Source organism: Callithrix jacchus, chromosome 6 (genome assembly GCF_049354715.1).
Source record: "Callithrix jacchus isolate 240 chromosome 6, calJac240_pri, whole genome shotgun sequence".
NCBI lineage: Eukaryota > Metazoa > Chordata > Mammalia > Primates > Cebidae > Callithrix > Callithrix jacchus.
In genome coordinates this window covers 90022015-90043487 of record NC_133507.1, presented here as the reverse complement: position 1 = coordinate 90043487, position 21473 = coordinate 90022015, and the positions used below count along the sequence as shown (strand labels likewise).

The 21473-nt window shown below is 33.0% G+C and overlaps 1 protein-coding gene across 4 annotated transcripts in view; it reads right to left on the bottom strand.

Annotated features, from left to right (window-relative positions):
- LRP1B (LDL receptor related protein 1B) overlaps positions 1 to 21473 on the bottom strand; it is a 1941900-nt gene that overhangs the window by 133952 nt on the left and 1786475 nt on the right. For 3 of the 4 annotated variants that reach the window (XR_013518953.1, XM_078327882.1, XM_078327883.1), the window contains exons 67-71: positions 15362 to 15478; positions 7722 to 7828; positions 2430 to 2559; positions 610 to 716; positions 146 to 278 (exon numbers count right to left, since the gene is read on the bottom strand). Coding sequence is in view for 3 of the 4 variants with exons in the window: in XM_078327882.1 (XP_078184008.1) it covers positions 146 to 278; positions 610 to 716; positions 2430 to 2559; positions 7722 to 7828; positions 15362 to 15478 (594 nt within the window). In the remaining variant the exon portion in view is untranslated. The remainder of the gene's footprint in view (positions 1 to 145; positions 279 to 609; positions 717 to 2429; positions 2560 to 7721; positions 7829 to 15361; positions 15479 to 21473) is intronic. The other variant, XM_078327884.1, reaches the window with a different exon arrangement.

Genomic DNA, 21473 nt, shown 5'->3' with positions numbered 1-21473 from the left:
GACCAGGCTGTTATGTAATGAAACTTGGAAGAGTAAAGAGAAGCATCTAATGATCCTATCCTCTGCCTCTAGCACACACTATACATTCTGCACAGCACTTTAACTTCCATTGTCTCACAGGCACACACACAAAAAAATACCTTACCTCTGTCACAGTTCTCTTCATCACTGCCATCCACACAGTCATGAATTCCATCACACAGCCATCTAATTGGAATACAGTGGGCTTTATTTTTGCACCGAAACTGATCTTCCTTACATTCAGTCACACAGTCCATCTGTTCAAATACAAATGGACACTGCAGTTTTCATTAATGATAATGACACAATCATGGGCCAAATAAACATGCAGCTTGTAATACTAGAGATTTATTATACCCTGGGCTTTCTCTTATTTTGTATTAATGAACATAACCTCTACAAATGGCAATGAGCTTTAGTATATGGACAGCATAGAGATTCAGGTATTTGCTTAAATGATTGCATTAATGTACATATCCAACATGTTAAACTGCTCTCAGAATCAAGATTCTCTTTATTTTTATTACATTTGTTTGCCCAAATCCAATTCATGTAATTCAAATATGTTAATTAAACGATATGTTTTACCTCATCTGAACCATCAGCACAATCATATTCTCCATTACATTTCAAAGATGCTGACATACATCCTCCACTGGCACATATATATTCACTTGATGAGCAAGTAGGAGAAGCTGAATACAATTATAAATTTGAGATTTAGATACAGTAAAAATAACTGGTATGAGAAATAAAAACATATAAACAAATAAATATATGAATTTATAGATGGTAATAAAAATACTTTATATTATATAACTATAATGACTGCTATTACAGATTGATTTAAACTATTTAAATAAATAATTTTGCAATTATTTACAATATTACTGCATTGTATTAAATATACTTTGTGATGTAATACCCTGTGCAGTAAGAATTTAACTCAATAGTCCGTAGGGGGGGAAAAGAAAAAAACCTTGCTATCCTTCATCCCTTTGATTTTGAAGAGTTACATAATTTTTTAATAATTTTAAATTAAATTATTTAAAATATTAAAGTCTCAAATTATTTTCAAAGCTGTAATAATATTTAGTAATCTTTGAGTATGTTAATTCTCATATTCACTGTATAAAGCCGAAAGTAGAAATCTTGGCATGGTCTCATAGACCCAATGATATCCATTTGTTTGCATTAACATAAATGTAGCATTTGAATAAGTTCTAAGAATCGTATTGTTTGGGGATTTTAAATATGAATACATGTGTAATTAACAGAGTTAGAAAGTGCAGTATTCCTTTTCGATGTAGAAATTAAGAAAAATAAGCATCTAAATATGTTATTTACAAGTGTAATATTTGCAAGTTTCTAATATTTATAAGTGTATTAGTCACAGGATGTAAATACTACCCAGTCTAATTAATTTACAGTAATTACAACAGCTGCCTTTGTCTATGGGCTTGAGTTGTCTAGGCTTACATTCAAACATCTGGGCTTTTGACCTTATGTTAGACCACTATGTAGCCTATTGTACTTACTTAATAACTTTGTGGTCTGAATTCCTTAGCTCAGGGATACTAAAATGCTTTTGCCTTGAGTTTCAATTCCTTTTAATTGGCAGTGTTTGCCTAGGAATCTGTATTCATAAGGACTCTAATAACATGTCTGTATACAGTAAGAAAGAAATATGTGATCAATTAACAACATAGCCCATGGGCCTGGGCCTGGGGCATAGTAATGTGTGACCCTTGTACCTGTGACGCTGACCTGATCTCTCAAGGTAATGTTTTCATGGTCATACATACATTATAGTATAGTTTTTCACCAGTAATATTTTTCTATAAGATAATGTAATTAAAATATATCATAAAAAGATTAAATGTCTTAATTGAGTATATTTATAGAGCCAGCTAGCACAAAAATTGAGAATGTATCTTTTTTCTGGTTTTGCTTCTTAATTTTAACCAAATTTTGGCTCAAGATGTAAATACAAACAATACAATTATGCTTCTTTTTAGCTAACATCATGTTGAAATGAGTACATTCTATTTCATAACCATTTTCATAACTAAAAACCCGTCTTTCACTGTACTTATAATTTCAACAGATTTTGCGTGGCTATCTTTAGGAAACAATTCCAAATGGTATAATAAGATATAGAAACCAGAAAATCAAATTTGGGGGAATTATGCTTGGATTCCATTCATAAGTAATGATCTTATCTTCCAAAACACTTTCAAAACATATGAAGAACACACTAATTAATGTGTCCACAGATTTGTAGATCATTTCTTAAAAATGGTAAACATATGACATATTTGCCACTGTTTTCTGCATATTGCTGCTTAAATTTAAATCCTATTAAGGTAAAATGTTAACAAAATTAAATATCACTTCAATCCTCTTACCTGGCTCACAGCTTTTCTCATCTTCCCCATATTTACAGTCTTCATGGCCATCACATTTCCACTTTGCTGGTATACACTGACCATTGGAACATTGAAACTGATCTTTGGAACAACTCATCTCACAATTTCTCTATGACAAACAGAGATGTAATTAAAATTAAAATTTTAGAAAAACATCTACAAGCTCAAAAAACAGGAAAACTTATGTACAGAAAACCTGGACCTAGTCTTGGAACAACTGTTTCACAATTTCTCTGTCCAAAAAACACAAATGTAATTAAAATTACATTTATAGAAAGATGTTTATAAACCCAAAAGACCAGACAACTTATGTTAGAAACTGGAAGTGTAGGAACCATATCTACTATATAAAAACGGCTCAGATGCTAATATTTCAAGGAAGCCCATGACTATATAACAGAATTAAAACCATTTTCCACTTTTGTTTGTCCCTGTGGATCATCATAAAATAAAAAATGAAAAATGAACACAAATTTTATAGCTTCATCATGCTAATTAAGTTACTCTGAGAAAATCATTATTCAGTAGGTAGTTATGGGGTGCTGGAATTTTAATAATTGTAGGTGACAATGAAGATCATGCTATAATAAAAGGGTAAAAGAATTACTTCTAGCTGGCACAGTAGCCAGAGCCACTCAGGAGGCTGGGGTAGGAGGACTGCTTGAGTCCAGAACTTGGAGGCTGTAGTTTGCTGTGATAGGCACACATGAATACCACTGCGCTCTAGTCTAGGCAACATAGTGACATCCTGTCTCTAAACATTTTTTTTTCTAAAATTATTTCTAAGCAATTACATTCAGTTCATTGGCTATAGGGAGTAGAAGGCTAGGGATATGGAATGTGAAACAAACAGGAATCTAAAGACAAATCCATTCTGCACTGGCAAAACTTCCCCTGGTGTTCTTTCTTTCTCTTTTCTCTATCTCTTTTCCTTTGCACCTTTTACAGTTTACTTGTTTATAATTCTCCTTCTCCTCTTTTCTGACATTGGTCTCTAAAGAACTGTGAAATGAAATGTCAAATTTTCATTTCTTCTAGTCCATATACAGATTTTATGTAGAAGTCAAACAAGATGGCAGATTTATCTTTAGGGATGTGTATATGAGATAAGTGAATTGGATTCACTAGAAATCACCTTCCCTGGGTCTGAACACTGTGGTTGAAATGGAATACTCTAGGGAAGTGTCTCACTGGGATTATATTTTCTGTTGTTAAGAAATTTCTATTTTTGCTAAAATGTACTTGCCTGCTTCTTTCACAAAAGGTGTAACAATCTCATGGTTTGTGGAACTCCCAGTGAGTAAAGTACATTGAACTACTACTTGCTGCTTCATCCCAGTTTCATTCACATGTAAGGAAGGAGAGTTCCTAAATTCCAGAAATTTTCTCTTTGTGATGACAGTTTAAGTAGAAACGGAACTACCTAAGAAAGGCTTTTTCTGTGTAAACGTAATCAGAAATCTGGGCTATCTGAATAGTAAGCTAAATAATAGAAAATGGTGTGAAAGACATTAGAGAATGTTATAAGAAAGAGATGTCATATGTTTTATTCAACACTGTATTCTCCATACTGTCAGTGCCGGGGATAAGGTAAGCATTCAATACAAACTGCTGAGTGAATTAATAAATTAATGAATTAGCAAATGTAGAAAACAAATATAAATTAACATCTCAGGTGACTTTATCCCAGCTCTACCAGGATAAAGATCATATCTGTCTGTGAACCAAGTATCTAATACCGTGACATAATTATAGTAACTATCCAGTAAACATTTTTAGAAGCAAGGAATAATTATCCCTGTAACTGAGCTCGGTTAAGTAAAGTAGCTCAATAACCAATGGCATTGGTGTGTCTACAGTGTTTGAACAACAATATATAAGGTAGCATGCGTAGGTACTTTTCTTATCATCAGAAAATTGTAATCTGAGATTCATTGCACTGTATGTGTGTGTTTGTGTTTGTGTGTATGAGCATGTGTGTCTATAGACGTGTTGTATTATTTTAGGCATTTAAAAACACATAGAAAAGTAGACGGAATAGAATAGTGTATGCTGTGTGCCCATTATGCTCATTCAACAATTATCAACACTTCACTATGCATATTTCATCCATCATCTCTCCACTTATTTACATTAAGAATATTTTAACATAACAATAGTATCAGAAAGCTGACAGTATCACAGAATTAACAATAATTATTTAAAACATTCAGCCCATATACAAAATCCAAATTTACATAACTATATAAAATACTGTTTGGTAAAATAAGGACTCAAAAGAAATCTATACCTTGAATTAAAGTTTCTTTAATATATAACTACTTCTCATTCTTCAGATTTTTAAAATTCCGTTTACTACTTGAAAAAAACAGGTCATTTATACTATAGAATAGCTCCCATTCTGAATTTGACTAATTACATCTTAAGAATGTTGATAACTTAGCAACCTCCGAAGTGATTAATGAACTTCAGCTTTTTAAAGTATTGTTGTGAACTCATTGATTTTTATACATTTTTGTGTGTGTGTTTCAATCTCTTAAAGTCATTTTTCTTTCTAATGCTCAAATTGTCCCTTGTTTCAGGGCAAGTTCCTTTAAGTTTGTTCTTGTGCACTTTGTACACTCTCTTAATAATCTCAGATGTTAGCAGCTCATATTGTCAATTTATTTTTTCAGACCTAAAATTAGGCATATCTCAAAAGAAGCTTTGTTTCTTTTCATTAGAAAATGGTATTTAGAGACCACTTGACGAATTCCAGGATAGTCATTACTGTTGGGTTATAATTGGTTCTAGGACTTTACACTGGTAAAAGTAGAAATTATATATTTTTAGAAAGAGTAGGATTAATCAAGATCTTTTGGATTTAATATGAGAGAATTTTTACTTAGCTTTTTGTTTCTAAATTTATATCTCCTTTCTTTTACTTTTAAATTTTGAGTTCTAATGGCATTGATATAAATAAGTATTTGAACCATGCTACGTTTCAAATTAGCAGAAGCAATATTATTATTAAAAATAAGTCTATGAATGCAGTTTAAGATTTATTTGCTTTTTCTGTTTTACAACATATTATGCTAAATGTAGAGGACAAATATTAGAATTTAAAATAAAGAAAATAATAATTTAAATAATCATTCTCTGTGTGTGTCACAGAGATAAACACTTGCTATAAAATTAGACTGAACCAAGTTTGTAAATTTCTTCTTTGTTGTTGCATCTTGTTATTAAAAAGCTAATCATACTATCAGTTTTATTTACACAGAACCTTATCTTCACATTTCTCCCAATTTTTGCTCTTAATATGAGAGTATCCTGTGTGTAATTCTTCCTTCCAGACATTTGTTCAATCCTTTTTCTTTGTCTAGATTGTAGAAAAAAAAATGGAAATAAACTACCAATAGTGTTAGCTACTTTATGACATATACACTGTACTAAATGTCTATAAATATACAGAAAAGTGACTGTACTACGGTTAATTTCATTTCTTCTGAGCTTTACCATGAAAATGTCTGGATATATGGAGACATATTTAGCCATCAAATATGTCCATCAACTTATGGCATGAGAGACATGGTGGTAATACAGATATCTATTTTCACATGAATAAGATTTTAAAGAAGAAGCAGTGTTTGATTCCGTAAATGTACTTTGCATATCTTGTGAATAAGATATAAGATAAATACACAAGCCTTAAATAATATATCCCCACCTTTTGATGTTTTACAGATTACACAGATTGGTGCAACATATTAAATAAACAAAATTGAAACCAAGATATTTTTCATGGATGAGTTTACTTAAAATGTATTTTTCTGCCATAAAAAAGTTTAACGAAATTTTCAAATGAATGAATGCTAGGTAAATATGTGGCTGGTAAATGTAAAAGATGTAACTCTCCTGTGTGTTTTTTTAAAAAAAAATGTTTGCACATTGCCATGTGTGTACCTATGCAACAATCCTGCATGATGTACCCCTGAACCTCAAGTACAATTAAAAAAAATGGTTTGACTTTTATTTTGTGAAGAGCTTCATGACTAGAAGTGGTGTATTTTTCAACTTCTTCTCTTGAGTGACCTTTGCATCCTTGAGACTTAGGTTTTGCTGGCCCTCGAGTGAGAAATTACATGTGTATATTTTCAAAATCTAGGCTGTTGAATGTGGTTATTGTGACTTTCCAAAATGGCAAGAAGAGGCAGAACTGTCCAGTACTACAGGGAATGGTTTTCATGGGTTTTATAAATAGCAGAGACCTGTAGTAACTCCCACAGAGGCAAGAAATCAGTGGATGCCTAGGGAACTGGGAACTGAAACACAGAAACCTCCAGAGCTGCAGTGAAAATCCTCTGGCCAAGTCTGCAGTCAGTGGGAGGACAGTAATGAGAGGTGAGTACATATGCTTGTCAACCAGAGCAGCAGAACCCTAGGGAATCACTGTAATACCAGAGCCATGATGTACACTGAGGAGCACAGAGCTCTTTTTTCCTTCACCTCTGACTAGACTTGATCGCACAAACCTTGTGTTTCTCCTATTATCTACGAGAAATAACTGATATTGGGATATGAAAGCTTGGGGTCCTTTTAAATTTGAGAAAAAATATAAAATCATGTGTAGTTTATTATTTTTAAAGCATCATGGAGTAATTAATATCTGTAACAGAAGGACATGAATGCATAAATAACAAATTGTATTAGGTATTATTAATGTTAGCACAAACTAAGTTTACAGAATTATCCAGAGAATTTGTAAACTTTTTCACTTAAAGCTATGTGTACATAGGCCTTATTATAAATGGATTGTGATTCATCACCGAAGCAAAGCTCAACCTGTGGTTTCATGAAAATTGATGACCCATATCGATGTCTGTAAGACTATATCTATTGAAGAAAGAGACTGGGGAGAAGAAACTGTTTAAAATGCATAAAATATTAGTCCTGACTATAAATACTGCAGCAAATTTATGAACTAATTCACAGATGGCAGGGGCATCAGCTATAGGGAATAGGATTTCCAAACATCCTATTCCCAACCCAGCTATTCACTAGTTGAGGTAAAACAGACTATAAAATTAACTGTCAATAGCAGCACAAGAGCTATTCCCTGTGCTGGGGATGTGGAGCAAAGCACATGGATATAATACTTATCTCAGTGTGTCAGGAGCAAAGTGTATTTCTGAGCTGTCCTTGCCACACTTACTGGACTGAATAATAATAATTACAAATGTGCTTCTAAAGAGCTGCTTTCTTTGTGTTTGATTTTACAAAGATGCCTACCTCATCAGAGCCATCTGCACAGTCAAAATCTCCATCACACCAAAACCTTGAAGAAACACAGTCCCCATTGGCACAGAGGAAATCTTTCAATGTACATGTCTGTGGCTCTGGGGATAGAAAAACAGCATAGGGTTATTCTATTATATGCAAGTGTATTCCAAAATTTATATGACATATGACATGAGGTAGCATTAAATAAAAAAAATAGGTTAGTCAAACAGAACCAATAAATTGTTTCAGAAGAATCTCATGAAGTACCTATAGTACATAATATAATAGTTTTTCAAATTTATTTTTAAAGTCATGGGTACAAAATGGCATTATAAAAAATAAGTTGGAACAAAAGACAAAAGATAAATGGTCTACGGTTTAATAAAATAAAAAGCCTAAAATGTACCTATTGTCATGTTAAAACAATGATCATTTTTAGTTGCTGGAGTTCTCTGTCATTTCATGTATTTACTTTAAGTACCACATTTTGTGACTGTACCCATGGGGTTATTTGTTATTAACTGGGTAGCGAGTCTAGCCTAGCCTTTGTATTTGACTTTTTATTATGTATTCTAAAGACATTCTAATTATTCAGTATTGTCCCCAGAAAGTGTCTGGAGTTCCTGGAACAAGAAGACTACATAGGGATAATATTAAACAAAGCTAGTTTATAAGAGTCGAAGGTTCTTCTTTAAAAACTGCACATTTGTTTATGCCATTGTTTACTGTGCCCTGCATCACTTGCCTGTCAATTTAGATAACTTAGCATTGATTTAATAATGCTGTCCCATATTCCACATAGGGCATAAGCCAAATAGTAATGACTTACCACTTGGCTTAATTCCTATTTGAATATGATTCATCTGGAAAATGAAGTAGGATTTTAGAAATTTGTTTCTGAAAGTATGACTGCTGGATATCATCTCTTGTTTTGTTTTTGTTCTCTAAAGAGAACTGATATCTTACATAATGAAAGACCTCTTCTTGTTGCCTCTATTCATTCATTGTATTTACAACTGTGTCACACATAATGAAATTCTTATCTGGATCAAGAATGAATAACTAACAGACGTTAAGGAATATCTGTATGTTGCCTGATTTTCTGCACGAAGATTGTGAGTAAATTAGTCTGCCTTTGGATTTTTCTCTACACAATCCATTGTTTCCTACTTATACGGTAACATTATGATGGTTTGGTCTCATGAAGGCGCCTACATTTCTATATAAATAAACCCTTTCAGGGTCAAGCACAGTGGCTCCCTCTTGTAATTCCAGCACTTTGGGAGGTCAAGTTTGGTGCATCACTTCAGGTCAGGTGTTCAAGACCAGCCTGGGCAACATGGTGAAATCATGTTGTGTTATCTACTAAAAAGCACAAAAATTAGCCTAGCTTGGTGGCAGGTGCCTGTAATCACTGCTACTTAGAAGGCTGAGGTGGGATAATTGCTTGAATCTGGGAGGCGGAGACTGCAGTGAGCCGAGATTCTGCTGCACTCCAGCCTGGGTGACAGAGCAAGATTCTGTCTCAAAAAGAAAAAAAAGAAAAGAAAAGAAACCCCTTCAGAACATTGGATTGGAATAACTATAGAAAAAGTAGTATGTGTCAGCAAGCATTTCATTCTACTCTGCTACTTAGTTTAAAACATGACCTTCAAGGTATGAAAAAGACAAGGTGCCATTTGATAGAATGGGGAGATGCCCTTAAATGGATAAACTTCTCATGTTCCTACATTGCTTTATTTAGTAAATGAGACAATAGAAATTTCCCTTTTTGTTTTTATAAGATATTCACATAGACTATGATTTAATCTGAAATACAACTTTATTAATACTAATATTATTTATTATAGCAATAATAATAATTATCATCTACCGATTGCTTATTTGTTATTAGGTACTAGGTAAAGTTAACGCAAACTTGAATTAACTCACCAGTGAATTTTTATAACAACTCTCTAAGAAATGTGCTATACTTACACCATTTTTTAGGTAAGTAAATTGAGGCACAGAGAAAATAATGTACTTCAGATCACCAAGCATGCAGAAAAGCTACTAATTGAACTTGAATCAAGACAACCTGATGCCAGTGCCTGTACTTTTCCCTGGTAGGCTATCATTGCCTCCCATACAATTGAGGAAAAAATAAATGCTCACATATTACAGTGATTCACATTAAATCCCTGGAAAGTCAAGTTACTTATCTAAGTTACATGGCTGGCAATATCTATTTTATTAATAATAACAAGAGAAAACTCATTTGCTCTTATCATCATTCCATACTGAGGCTGTTTCGCCATTCTGGTTGCAGACACATGCAGTTTTATTCTTAGAGGAATGAAATTAGAGTGAAACATGTTCATTTTTTTTTTCATGAAAAGAATAAAGAGTAAATTTAAAACATACTTACATATTTAAAAACAGCAGAAGAAACATTTAATTTCATAAGATTGGGAGTTGTATGAATGGGACTAATTTTTCTTCTAATGTTCTAATTTGTCTTTATCCTATTTCAAAGCGTGTTCATTATGTGCTAAACATCAAAGTCCTCAACACACTTTGCTATACAAAATGTTGAAAGTTGTTGATGTAAGGTTAAAAAAAGTTATCAAGCCAGTAGTTGAAAGCATTTGCCCAAGAGTCCCACAGAACACACATTTTCTAGACTTTGTCCTAACATTATTAATTATTCTGTTTCAAAATGGCAGTAGAAAGACTGAGTAATTTGCTTGCAAAAGCTTTTTCAGGGAAAGTGGAAATTCGGCTGTTTCTATCATGTTTTTAAAAATGCCAGCAAATCTACCTCTGAGTAGTAATAATGAATTATTTATACATACACAAATGCCATCAAGGTATAGGGTACATAGTCTATTTCTAACCATCATCTTTATATCTCAGAATCTTTTGCCACTAGATAGCTCAAAAGGAAACTCTTTTGAGGAAAATGTAATTTAGTTATCACAGAAAGTCCTAAGGAATTTTTCCTTATTGCTTATCTTACCTTTGATCTTTTCTGGATAAAGTAAAAGACCAATTTTCAGACTTTGTCATGATACTATTTTTCTTGTGAAAGAGAACAACAACAACAAAATGACTATAGTGAAAGCTAACTCATCTGGAAAAAAAAAATTGAGTGTGACATTTTCTCCTCTATTTCTAAAATGCTATTTCCATGCCAATTTTCTCTGATATTACCTATACTCCTCGACCAGTAATAGATGGTGAAATCCACACATGAACAATTAACCAGGTTTTCCATACAGGTCACCTAGAGAAGCCAGATTGGCAACCAAGAAGCTTTTGCAGGGTTTACTTTCCTTCCATGTTTCAGAAGGCTAATTGGGATTCTTCAATAAGAATTAAATATAGAGAGCCATAGAAGGTTGGGCACGGCGGCTCACACTTGTAATCCCATCACTTTGGGAGGTCGAGGTGGGTGGATCACCTGAGGTCAGGAGTTCGATACCAGCCTAGCCAACATGGTGAAGCCCCCTCTCCACTAAAAATACAAAAATTAGCTGGGTGCCATGGTGTGCACTGATAATTCCAGTTACTTAGGAGGCTGAGGCAGGAGAGTCACTTGAACCCAGGAGGTGGAGGTTGCAGTGAGCCGAGATTGCGCCACTACACTCCAGCCTGGGTGACAGAGGGAAACTCTGTCCCCCCCCAAAAAAAAAGAATAAAATATAGGAGCATTATGTAGACTGATCATTTCCTTCAATACTGATGGAGGCAAAAACATAGAACCACAAAACTGAAAACAGATTTAGAAGTCATCTTTTACAAAACTGAAGAAAATTATGTTCAGGAAATTAAAGTGGCTTTCAAAGCCATAGCGTTAATGGCACAGAGTAGAAAGACTTCCAGCCTTCACTTTCCCTATTATCTTAAAAACTCTTGTGATAAGTTCAAAAGCTGTATCAATGTCGATGTAAACATCTGACAAGAATTTTTAGAATACAATTAGTATAATTCACACTCTATTCAAATAATCTAATAGAAATTCAGTGTGAACCAGGGATTCAAATAAAGCTGAAGCAACTGGTCTCTCTATGTAAACCTAGATTTTAAATTACTTGTTACTTTAACATCTATTGGATTTTTAGTTACTTCTTAATAATGCAAGGATATAAAGTAATTCATTTTGTATGTCAGTGACTTAGATGGCATATATGGCAAATACTATTTTTATTGATTAAAAATAATATAGATGTTGAGATTTCTCAAGTATTTTCAAACCTCTGATCCAGTTTACAAAATAATTCCAATGACAATGAGATTTTCTTGTTTTAAAGAGCAGAAATAATTGTTGAAGCAAAGTGTCCCTGATGAACACTTAACAAGGGAAATGATAAGCAGAGGATGCTAAAATGGCAATGAAGTAATTATCCTATGTAAATATGAAATGTAGAAAGTTTATTAAATTTAAAATATAGTCAGCAGTCAATTACCCCACTACTATTTGAACTGTTCCCACAACTATCTCTGGGCTATCTGCAACACGATTTAAAAAATAAATGCGTGAAATCAGATTCATAAACAAATGAGTCCAAAAGTGACTTTAAATTATGTTGCTATTATTTTTCAACTACAGTTATGTGTTACATAATAATGTTTCCAACAACATACAGTGGTGGTGACATAAATTATAATATTTTTACTGTACTTCTTCAATGTTTAGAAAGGCAAATACATAGTATAGTGTTAAAATTCCCTGTAGTATTCAGTACAGTACGATGCTGTATAGGCTTGTAACCTAGGAGCAATTAGCTCTACCATATAGTTTAGGTGTGTAGTAGGTTGTTCCATGTAGGTTTGTGTTAAGTGCACTTGATGTTGTTCACACAATGACAAAATTGCCTAGCAACAAATTTCTCAAAATCCCCACTATTAAGCAACACATGATGATATAGGTTGATTTTTTGGTCTGTTATGTGTTTCACTACTTAATAATAGCTAACCACAACTGCCAAATGTAAACCAAAGTGCATACCATCAATCAACAATATTTAGAAAATAAGACAACATATAACATGGCTCTAATATATTAGGACAGTGAGGTGTATGGATTGTGAGTCTGTCTGTGTTTACAATTATTTTGACAGATAAAAATAGCAAATATCTTGATAGATTTTATAAAGCAATAGTATTTATTTTTCTAAGGCTTGTTTCTATATGACTAATATTTTGGTGCTTACTATAGATATAATTAAATTATGTTTTCATTCTTTATTGACGAAATTTCTGCCTATGTAAGACTACTGGCATTGTCAATGTTAAAACCTTCCCATTTTTTCTGGCCTATTCAAAATAGCGTCTTTAAACCATATTCAATTATCTAGATCCCTTGATCCATCCTCTTACATCCTCTTACATGTTCAAAACATATGAATACACTTTAATATTTTCCATAACATACTCTGACACTCCTCTTACATGTGTAAGATGTGAACATACTGTTATACTTGTCCCATATATATGACTTCTACTCTTCCATATTACAACTGTAAAATACTTCATTCTTGTTCACTGTCATCTCTCCTCTGCAACTTCATCAATATTACTCGTCTTAGGCAACAAGCTCAGAGTGAACAGAAATGGAAAGAGAATCACACATAATTGGGTATTTTATACTGGAATGCTTGATATTGCAACTACTTCCCTTGTTTTTTCTTAAGGGCACTGTGGCTACAGTGATTTGTCACTGAGTTTCCACAGTGACAAGTGAGAGTCAATGTTCTTTCTCCTTGCTTTCTTGTGCCACAGGCTGACTTTCAGATGTCAGTACAATGATATTCAGCCACTTGGAAAACTGCAGCAGACTCAGAATCAGTCTAGCTCTTCTTCCTTCTTCTTTTCTTATTGTAGCAGTAGGCTAACTCCTCACGTATATTCAATCACCCCCTGAATAAAAGTTCTCCGAGACAAAAGTCTCCAGAGTTGGCCTCTCTTTTGCTTTCAACATCCCTTCCATTATTAGGCATTTGCTTTCAGTTACCTTATTGATTATTAACACCAAATATATCAATAACTATGGTAAGTAGATATTTGTACACTTGAGTTCTGGTTTATAAATAAGCAGAAAGTATCTGAATAATTGCGGGTTTTCTTTTTTTTTTTTTTGTATTTATGCCTCTATCCCTACCAGCTCCACCCCACTAGAATTTTATTTTAATCATTAAGTGGATCAGAGAACTTCTATATATAATTTCTAAACACTGGTGATTAAACAAATCTAAAACTCTCTTGACTCTCAGAAATGTTCTTTATCTTTCTAAAGACTATGACCTGTTGGAAGATATTTATGTGAAGAGGGAGTTATAAAGGTTTCTATATTCAGAGTATTCTGTAATCACAATAATCCAGAGATTTCATACTTAATATACTTCATTCCCCAAAACAGGTCAGATTAAGTTTTGAACGTTATCCAAAACATTAGTTAGTATTTTGCAAGCCAAGTCTCCAAGTGTTTTATTAAGGCTTTCACTCTACTAATTATATGCTTTAATGTAACATATTCTTATGTAGATTTAGTCTTCTGTCTCTGGGGAAATGAATGCTCTTAGTGCAATGAGACGTCTGTGAGAATAGACATTATCATTATTAATCTGCATCACCTCTTCTTGGAAGTAGCAGAATATAAATATTTAATAAATGGAATTTGATTATTATCTTATTTCAAACATGCATGTATAGCTTTCTTTGTTTAAATGACAGTATATAAAAGTGCCAATAGGAAATATATTCAGGCAGAATGTGGCAGCTCATGCCTGTAATCCCCACACTTTGGGAGGCCAAGGTGAACAACATGGGTCCAAGAGTTAGAGATCAGCCTGGGCAACATGGCAGAATTCCGTCTCTATGAATAGTAAAGAAAACTAGTCATGTATGGTAGTATGCTTCCATAGTCCCGACTGGAAGGCAGATGTGGGAGGGCCACCTGATCCTGGGAGATCAAGTCTTCAGTGAGTCATGATCATGCCACTGCTCTCCGGGTTGAGCAACAGAGTGAGACCTTGTCTCAAAAGAAATGAATGCTAGAATCTAGAGATACTGTATATACTGCCATACTGTTCAGAAAGTAAAATCTAGGGATAATTACTGTTTTTAAATTTATTACATAAAATGAAGAAGACAGATGATAACAATAGTGTTATTCTATTTTCAGATAAATGCATCCAGAATATATAAGGTGTTGACTGCTCTGGAGGGAATAAATAATATTTCACTGAAATATGCTCATGGGTGAATTTGTAGTGTAAAAGGATTTGAGACTGAAAGGAAATGAATACCATTTGTTAAAGAATGAGATGTTTGTAGTGACTCCACATCATTCAGCTCATTGTGTGAACTTGCATCAAGGGTTTCCTGCATTGCATACTAATGGGTTGCATTAAACCTCATGATACTTTCATACCAATTCTGAAAACTGTAAGAAAATAACTCCCGGGATGAACATTTCAATAATTCTACAATTTGAGATTCAGGTTAATGTAGACTGAATATTCTTGTCCAAATGTGAATATATGTATAAAAATGTGAGCCATAGGACAGATAGGTTCGAATTTATACCTTAACGGAACTAAAAATTGCCATCTTGCTTATTGAATGGGCTGTCAAGCTTGCAACATTATTAGGCAAGAGTTACTTACTACAGTTTTCTTCATCTGAATTATCACTGCAGTCATTTTGGCTATCACACCGCCAGTGATCTGGAATACAGTTGTTGTTTTTACACTGGAATTCATGAGGCCCACAAGTCTTTTTATCTGTAATGGAAAGAACCAGAGTTTGCATTGTAGATTTCCATGAAGCCATCCCTCACAATGTCCTGACTGCCATGTCAAATTCATGGCATTTAATGTTTCCTTAATTCAGTTACTGAGAAACATCCTTAGGAAAAACCAAAGGCAAGTGCTAAGTAAAATTTATCTTTTTGTCTTGTTTTATGTTGTTACTGTTCATGTTTTCATTGTGAGCTAACAAGTAAGAAATGGATTGGCTCATCCAATCAAAGTCAACACAAATCTGTTTTAAGAAATCAAAAAACTGGCTGGGCATGATGGCTTACACCTGTAATCCCAGCATTTTGGGAGGCCGAGACAGGCAAATCACCGGAGGTCAAGAGTTCAAGATCATCCTGCTCAACATGGTGAAACCCTGTCTCTACTAAAAATACAAAAAATTAACTCAGCATGGTGGAGGGCATCTGTAATTCTAGCTACTTGGGAGGCTAAGGAAGGAGAACCACTGAACTCAGGAGGAGGAGGTTGCAGTGAGCCAAGATCACGCCACTGCACTCCAGCCTGGGTGACAAGAGTGAAACTGCATCTCAAAAAAAAAAAAAAAAATCAAAATTATCCTAAGGAGGACAATTATTATCTTATTTATAATTGATCTGTGATTAGTTGCTCTTTCTAAGTCCTGGACACTGTCCACGCATAAACTCATAGATTAGAATAATGCCTTACATGTGTACAGAGTTTGAACACTAATTATGTGCCATTTCACATGAACCTTTCAACATATCCACCAGGAAATGTATTAACTAGCCATTCACATTACAGATGGTGAAGTAGAAACTTTTGGAAATTTAGGAACTTAATAAATTTTGACTATCATTAAATGGCACAGCCCACAGAAAAGAAGTGTGCTTCTACTCCTGATCTAGCACTTTTACAACAAATTTAACTTACATCTGTATCAGCGAGAATCAGTATGCATGTAATAAGAATTTATTTAAAGTATGTCATATGTATTTTAAGGGTAATATTAAACTATATATAGCTAAAGCAGTGCTCCATTAAAACTTAATGTGCATACATATAAGTCACTTGGGATTTTTGCTATAGTAGAAATTGGGATTCAGTAGGTCCGAGTTTCTAAGGAGCTGGCTGGCGACAATATTGCCTTTTCTCTATGAAGCACACTGAATAGTGAGGTTCAGAAGCATCAAGATTATGAAACAAATAACATTAAAATAATAAACTTACAAGACTCAATATACAATTTAGAACACACTTCCCATTCATGTACTCAGATCAATTCCTTATCAGCCATACCAGAGATAGATAGTGAAGTGCTTCCAGTCTCAGACTAGTAAAATAAATTAGCTAAGGGGGTGGGTAAGTTATTGGTGGTGGTTCTTAAACTTTACTTCGAAACACAACTTATAGAATTCAGACTCAAATACCATTGCGAAAGCAAAAGTGAAATTAGATCTACTTACGAAAATTAAATACTGAGCATCTATTGAGGATCCAGCCTGACTCTTGGCAAGTATTTTCATACACATATGATCACACTCAACCCTCATAATATTTTTATGAAGTATTATTATATTTATTTAAGTATGTAAGGAAAATAACTCTCGAAATATTTAAACAATTTCTCCAATTTTACAAACATGTTAAATGGCAAATAAGGAATTTATATCCAGCTCCAGCTTCAGCAACATTTTATTAGAGAAATTCTCATGATAGATTTCAAATACATTTTTCTACTTAAGAAAAAAGTATTGCCCGAATTTCACTTTCTCCTTTTCTTCCTGCCTGCTAATAATTATTCAGAATATAACCTATGTCAGGTGAAATGTCATGTGTTTTATATTATATCCACTTTGTGTTATATTTAACTTTAGATTTAAACATTTGTCCAAATTCTGCAGAATTTCTAATGTAGCATTCTACAGACCTCAGTCAATCAGGAAATCTGTTAAGCTGAATGACCACTGTAAATATGAGGTTTTGTACTGAACAATTTGGATGACTGTTTCACTTGCCAGTCATAATAAACTTTGAAAATACTTCTCTAAGTATAAATATTAGTCTTATTTAGTCCTTGTATATGTTGCTTGTACTATTTTTTTTTTGAGATAGAGTTTCACTGTATCACCTAGGCTGAAGTGCAATGTCACAATCTCTCCTCACTGCAACCTTCGCCTCCCAAGTTCAAGTGATTCTCCTGCCTCAGCCTCCCTAGTAGCTGGGATTACAGGTGCGCACCACCATGCCTGGCTAATTTTTGTATTTTTAGTAGAGATGAGGTTTCATCATGTTGACCATGCTGGTCATGAAATCCTGACCTCTGGTGTTACTCCGTCTCAGTCTCCCAAAGTGCTGGGACCACCGTGCCTTGCGTGCTTGTACTATTTTAAAATAATGTCTTAAATTTTTAGAATATAAGAAATATCAGAGTGGACAAGAAAAATAGCCCATGTAATCCAGTTTTACAACACTGACCCTCAGCATAATTCTCATTGACTGCTAAAGGTTATTATTTGGTACTGACAATCAATTTAATAGGTGTTTTTTTTTTTTCTAAATCCCTTTCGCATTTTTTTCTGTATTTAAGCATTTGTATCATAGATCGTGTTTAAAAGTATCTGCACCTATTTCTCATCAAAAACAAGTAAGAGCTCATTGCTAAGATTTCCTTTTGGGGCGTGAAAAAATAGTAATGAGAGAAACACGAATTGCTTTATGTAAGGTTATACAAATGTTATGTTTCCAAGTTATTTAACTTTTTTGTTCCATAAAATTACTTGTAAAAATTACAAATGCAAATTACGTAGCATTGCTTTGCATTTCAAACCTCCCTTGAGGTGATACACATACACACGCGCACACACACACACACACACTCACACACACGCACACACACAAAGAAACACATTTTAGAGGGGAAACTGTATGAGTAAGGCCTAAAATGTCAGTTCTCAAATTGGCTACCCATTAAAATCACTTGGGGAACTTTATAAAAATCTCTTTGCCCAAACCATATCCTATATAAAATCAAACTCTCTGGGGTAGGATTCAGACATCAGTATTCACTAAAACTAGACTATGATTCCAATGAGAAGCCAAAATTAAAAATCACTGGCTCAAAAAAATGAAGTAAAACAGAACATATATATTTCCACATTATATTACCTCCAGAGTAATCAATATAAAATGCTCATAATATGTAATGTTTTATATTAACTTATATCGTTAAATAGCATTCAAATATCTCATTATTCCCTTTTTCAAGTATCACAAGTATGGAGAAAACAAATATAGTTTGAAACTTGCTTTCAATAGTAGAATTATATGTGGTGTATAATGTAAAACTATTGGTGTTTATATATGCATGGGATATTTCTAAAAAGGGATTTAAAAATCTGGCACTGGGGATGTCTCTGGGAGGAACACATGGAGAAGTAAAATAAAAAAACAATACTGGGAGGGAGTGGAATTTAAGTTTCTCTTTAGACCCAAATGAATCTACTAACTACTGAAAGTAATAAACAAATTTAAGAAGGTAATAGAATATAAGATCAATATATAAATTTAATCGTATCTTTATATGTTAGCAATAAACAAAAATGAAACAAACTGGCAATGGTATCATTGAAAAAACACACGCCTATGAATAAATCTAGCAAAATTTATGTATGATCTTTATACTGAAGACAATAAAATGTTGCTGAGAAAAATGGAATAGTGCCCAAGAAATGCAGATTACATATCATGTTTGTATATTAGAAAATTTCAAATTGTTTAAAATGTTAATTTTTTCTAATGTGATATATAAAATTAGTGTAATCACTGTCAAACTACAGCAAGTTATTTTTCCTGAAATAGATAAGATTGTTGTAAAATCACATGGAAATGCAAAGGTTGTAGAATCACAAAACATTTCTTTAAAAAGAAAAATAAAGCTGGAGAATTTATAGCACCTAATTGTAAGACTTACTATAAAGCTACAGTAATCAAAGAACATAGTGTTGAACAAAATGAATAAAAATTAAATAATGTACAGATGATCAGTTGAGTCTTAACAAAGCCCTCTAGTCAATTTAATTAAGAAAGGCAAATGTTTTAAAACAAATATTGCTGAAACAAGTGGTTATCTTTATAAAAAACATAAATCTCCACCCCATGCCATATATAAAAAAAAAAATCTGAGAGTATAAACATAATATAAAACTTCTAGAACATAGTAAGATATTCTTATAATGTTGGAAAAGATGAGGGTTACTTGGACAGGCCTTTAAAAAAAAGATTCACAATAATATAAAAAATTGATAAATTGGACTTCAACAAAAAGTGTTTTCCTATTTAAAAGACACCATTAAGCAACTGAATGGATGAAGAACATATTATTAAATATGAAGATTTATCACATACATATCTTGGAAAGGACTGATTTAGAATATATAAAAATTCGTTTACAGCCTACCCATTTGCAGGCAAAACAAACAGAAACTTGACATACACACACACACACACACACACACACACAAACAGACTTGAGTAGCAAATAAAGATTCTCAAAATCATTAGTCATCAAGCTAATGCAAATGAAAACTACATTGAGATACAATCATGTTATCTACCGGAACTACTCAAATAAAAAAAAAATGTATCTAATTTTTATGAGACTATAGAGGACCTAGACTCTCTTGCTGGTTTTCATAAAGGTAAACATGTCTGCCATGTGACTCAGCAATTTTACATGTATGTATTCATCCAAGAAAAATAAAAGTAAATATTTACAAAACTAATTTGTATAAGAAATGTTATTGCTATAAACTTTCTGATTATGATAAGCAAACAGCATATCAATTAGCTACTAAAATTATTCAAATTGGAATATATCCATAAAATGAAATATTACCCAAGAATAAAAAATAAGATCTTAGCAAACCATAAGTCAAAAATATTTTTAAAGCATTATGCAAATAAAAGACCCATAAACAAAACAATACATACCATGTCTATGTATATAAAATCCAAATACAAGCAAAACCAATCCATGGTGATTTAAGAGTTAGTGGTTCTGTATAAGAATGTTGGAGGAATGGATTGAAAGAAACATGAAGGAACTATCTGCAGAGAAGAGAAGTTTCTGTATCTTGTTTTGGGTGTCTGCTACACTTTGTACACTGTAGGTAAAAACTCATCAAACTGAATAAGATCTGTGCATTTCATTTTGTTTTAATTAAAAATGACTTTGCTATTAGGATTCCAAGGAGTTTAAAAAAATTGGAACAATTACACCATGATAAAATATTATTCATTTAGTCCCTAAATACTTAGGTGTTTTCAGCATGGGAAGGTAGTATGAATTACACAGAACTGTCTGTAAAATAACAAAACAAAACAAAACAAAAACAAAAACTTCCTTAGAGCCTGAGAATTTAAGCTCCAGAATTTAAATGTTCTGTACTAATTAACTATAAGTAACAACAACAAAAAAAGTATATTTTTTTCAGAAATTTATTTATTTGGCATTTGAGGCTACCATGTATTCATTCTGTTTCATAATTAAAATAAAACAGAATTATTCTATCATTTATGTTCATCAATGTCATAAATTTTAAGATATTTTCAAGATTTTGCATGTATCCCAAAGTAATGGAAAGGACACTATGGTTGGAGTGAGACTGCCTGGATTTAAGTTGCTACTTCCCTGTTTCAACATGTAGCATTAAGCAAATGATTGAACTGCTTGAGATTCAGTCTCTTAAATGATAATAAAAGAAGAATATTTACATAGGTAAAGGAAAAGTAAATCTCAGGACCCTAAAATCACTAAGACAAGAAAAAAGTCAAGCTGGGAATTACGTCAGGCAGACTTGCCTCCCATTTCATTCTTAAATACGATAGCTACAATGATTTAAAAAAAAAAAAAAAAAGGAGCTACATACCTCCCTCACAATTTGCTCACAAGGAAATTCCTTGTGGACCTCAAGATATTTGCCCTAAAACAATTCTGTTG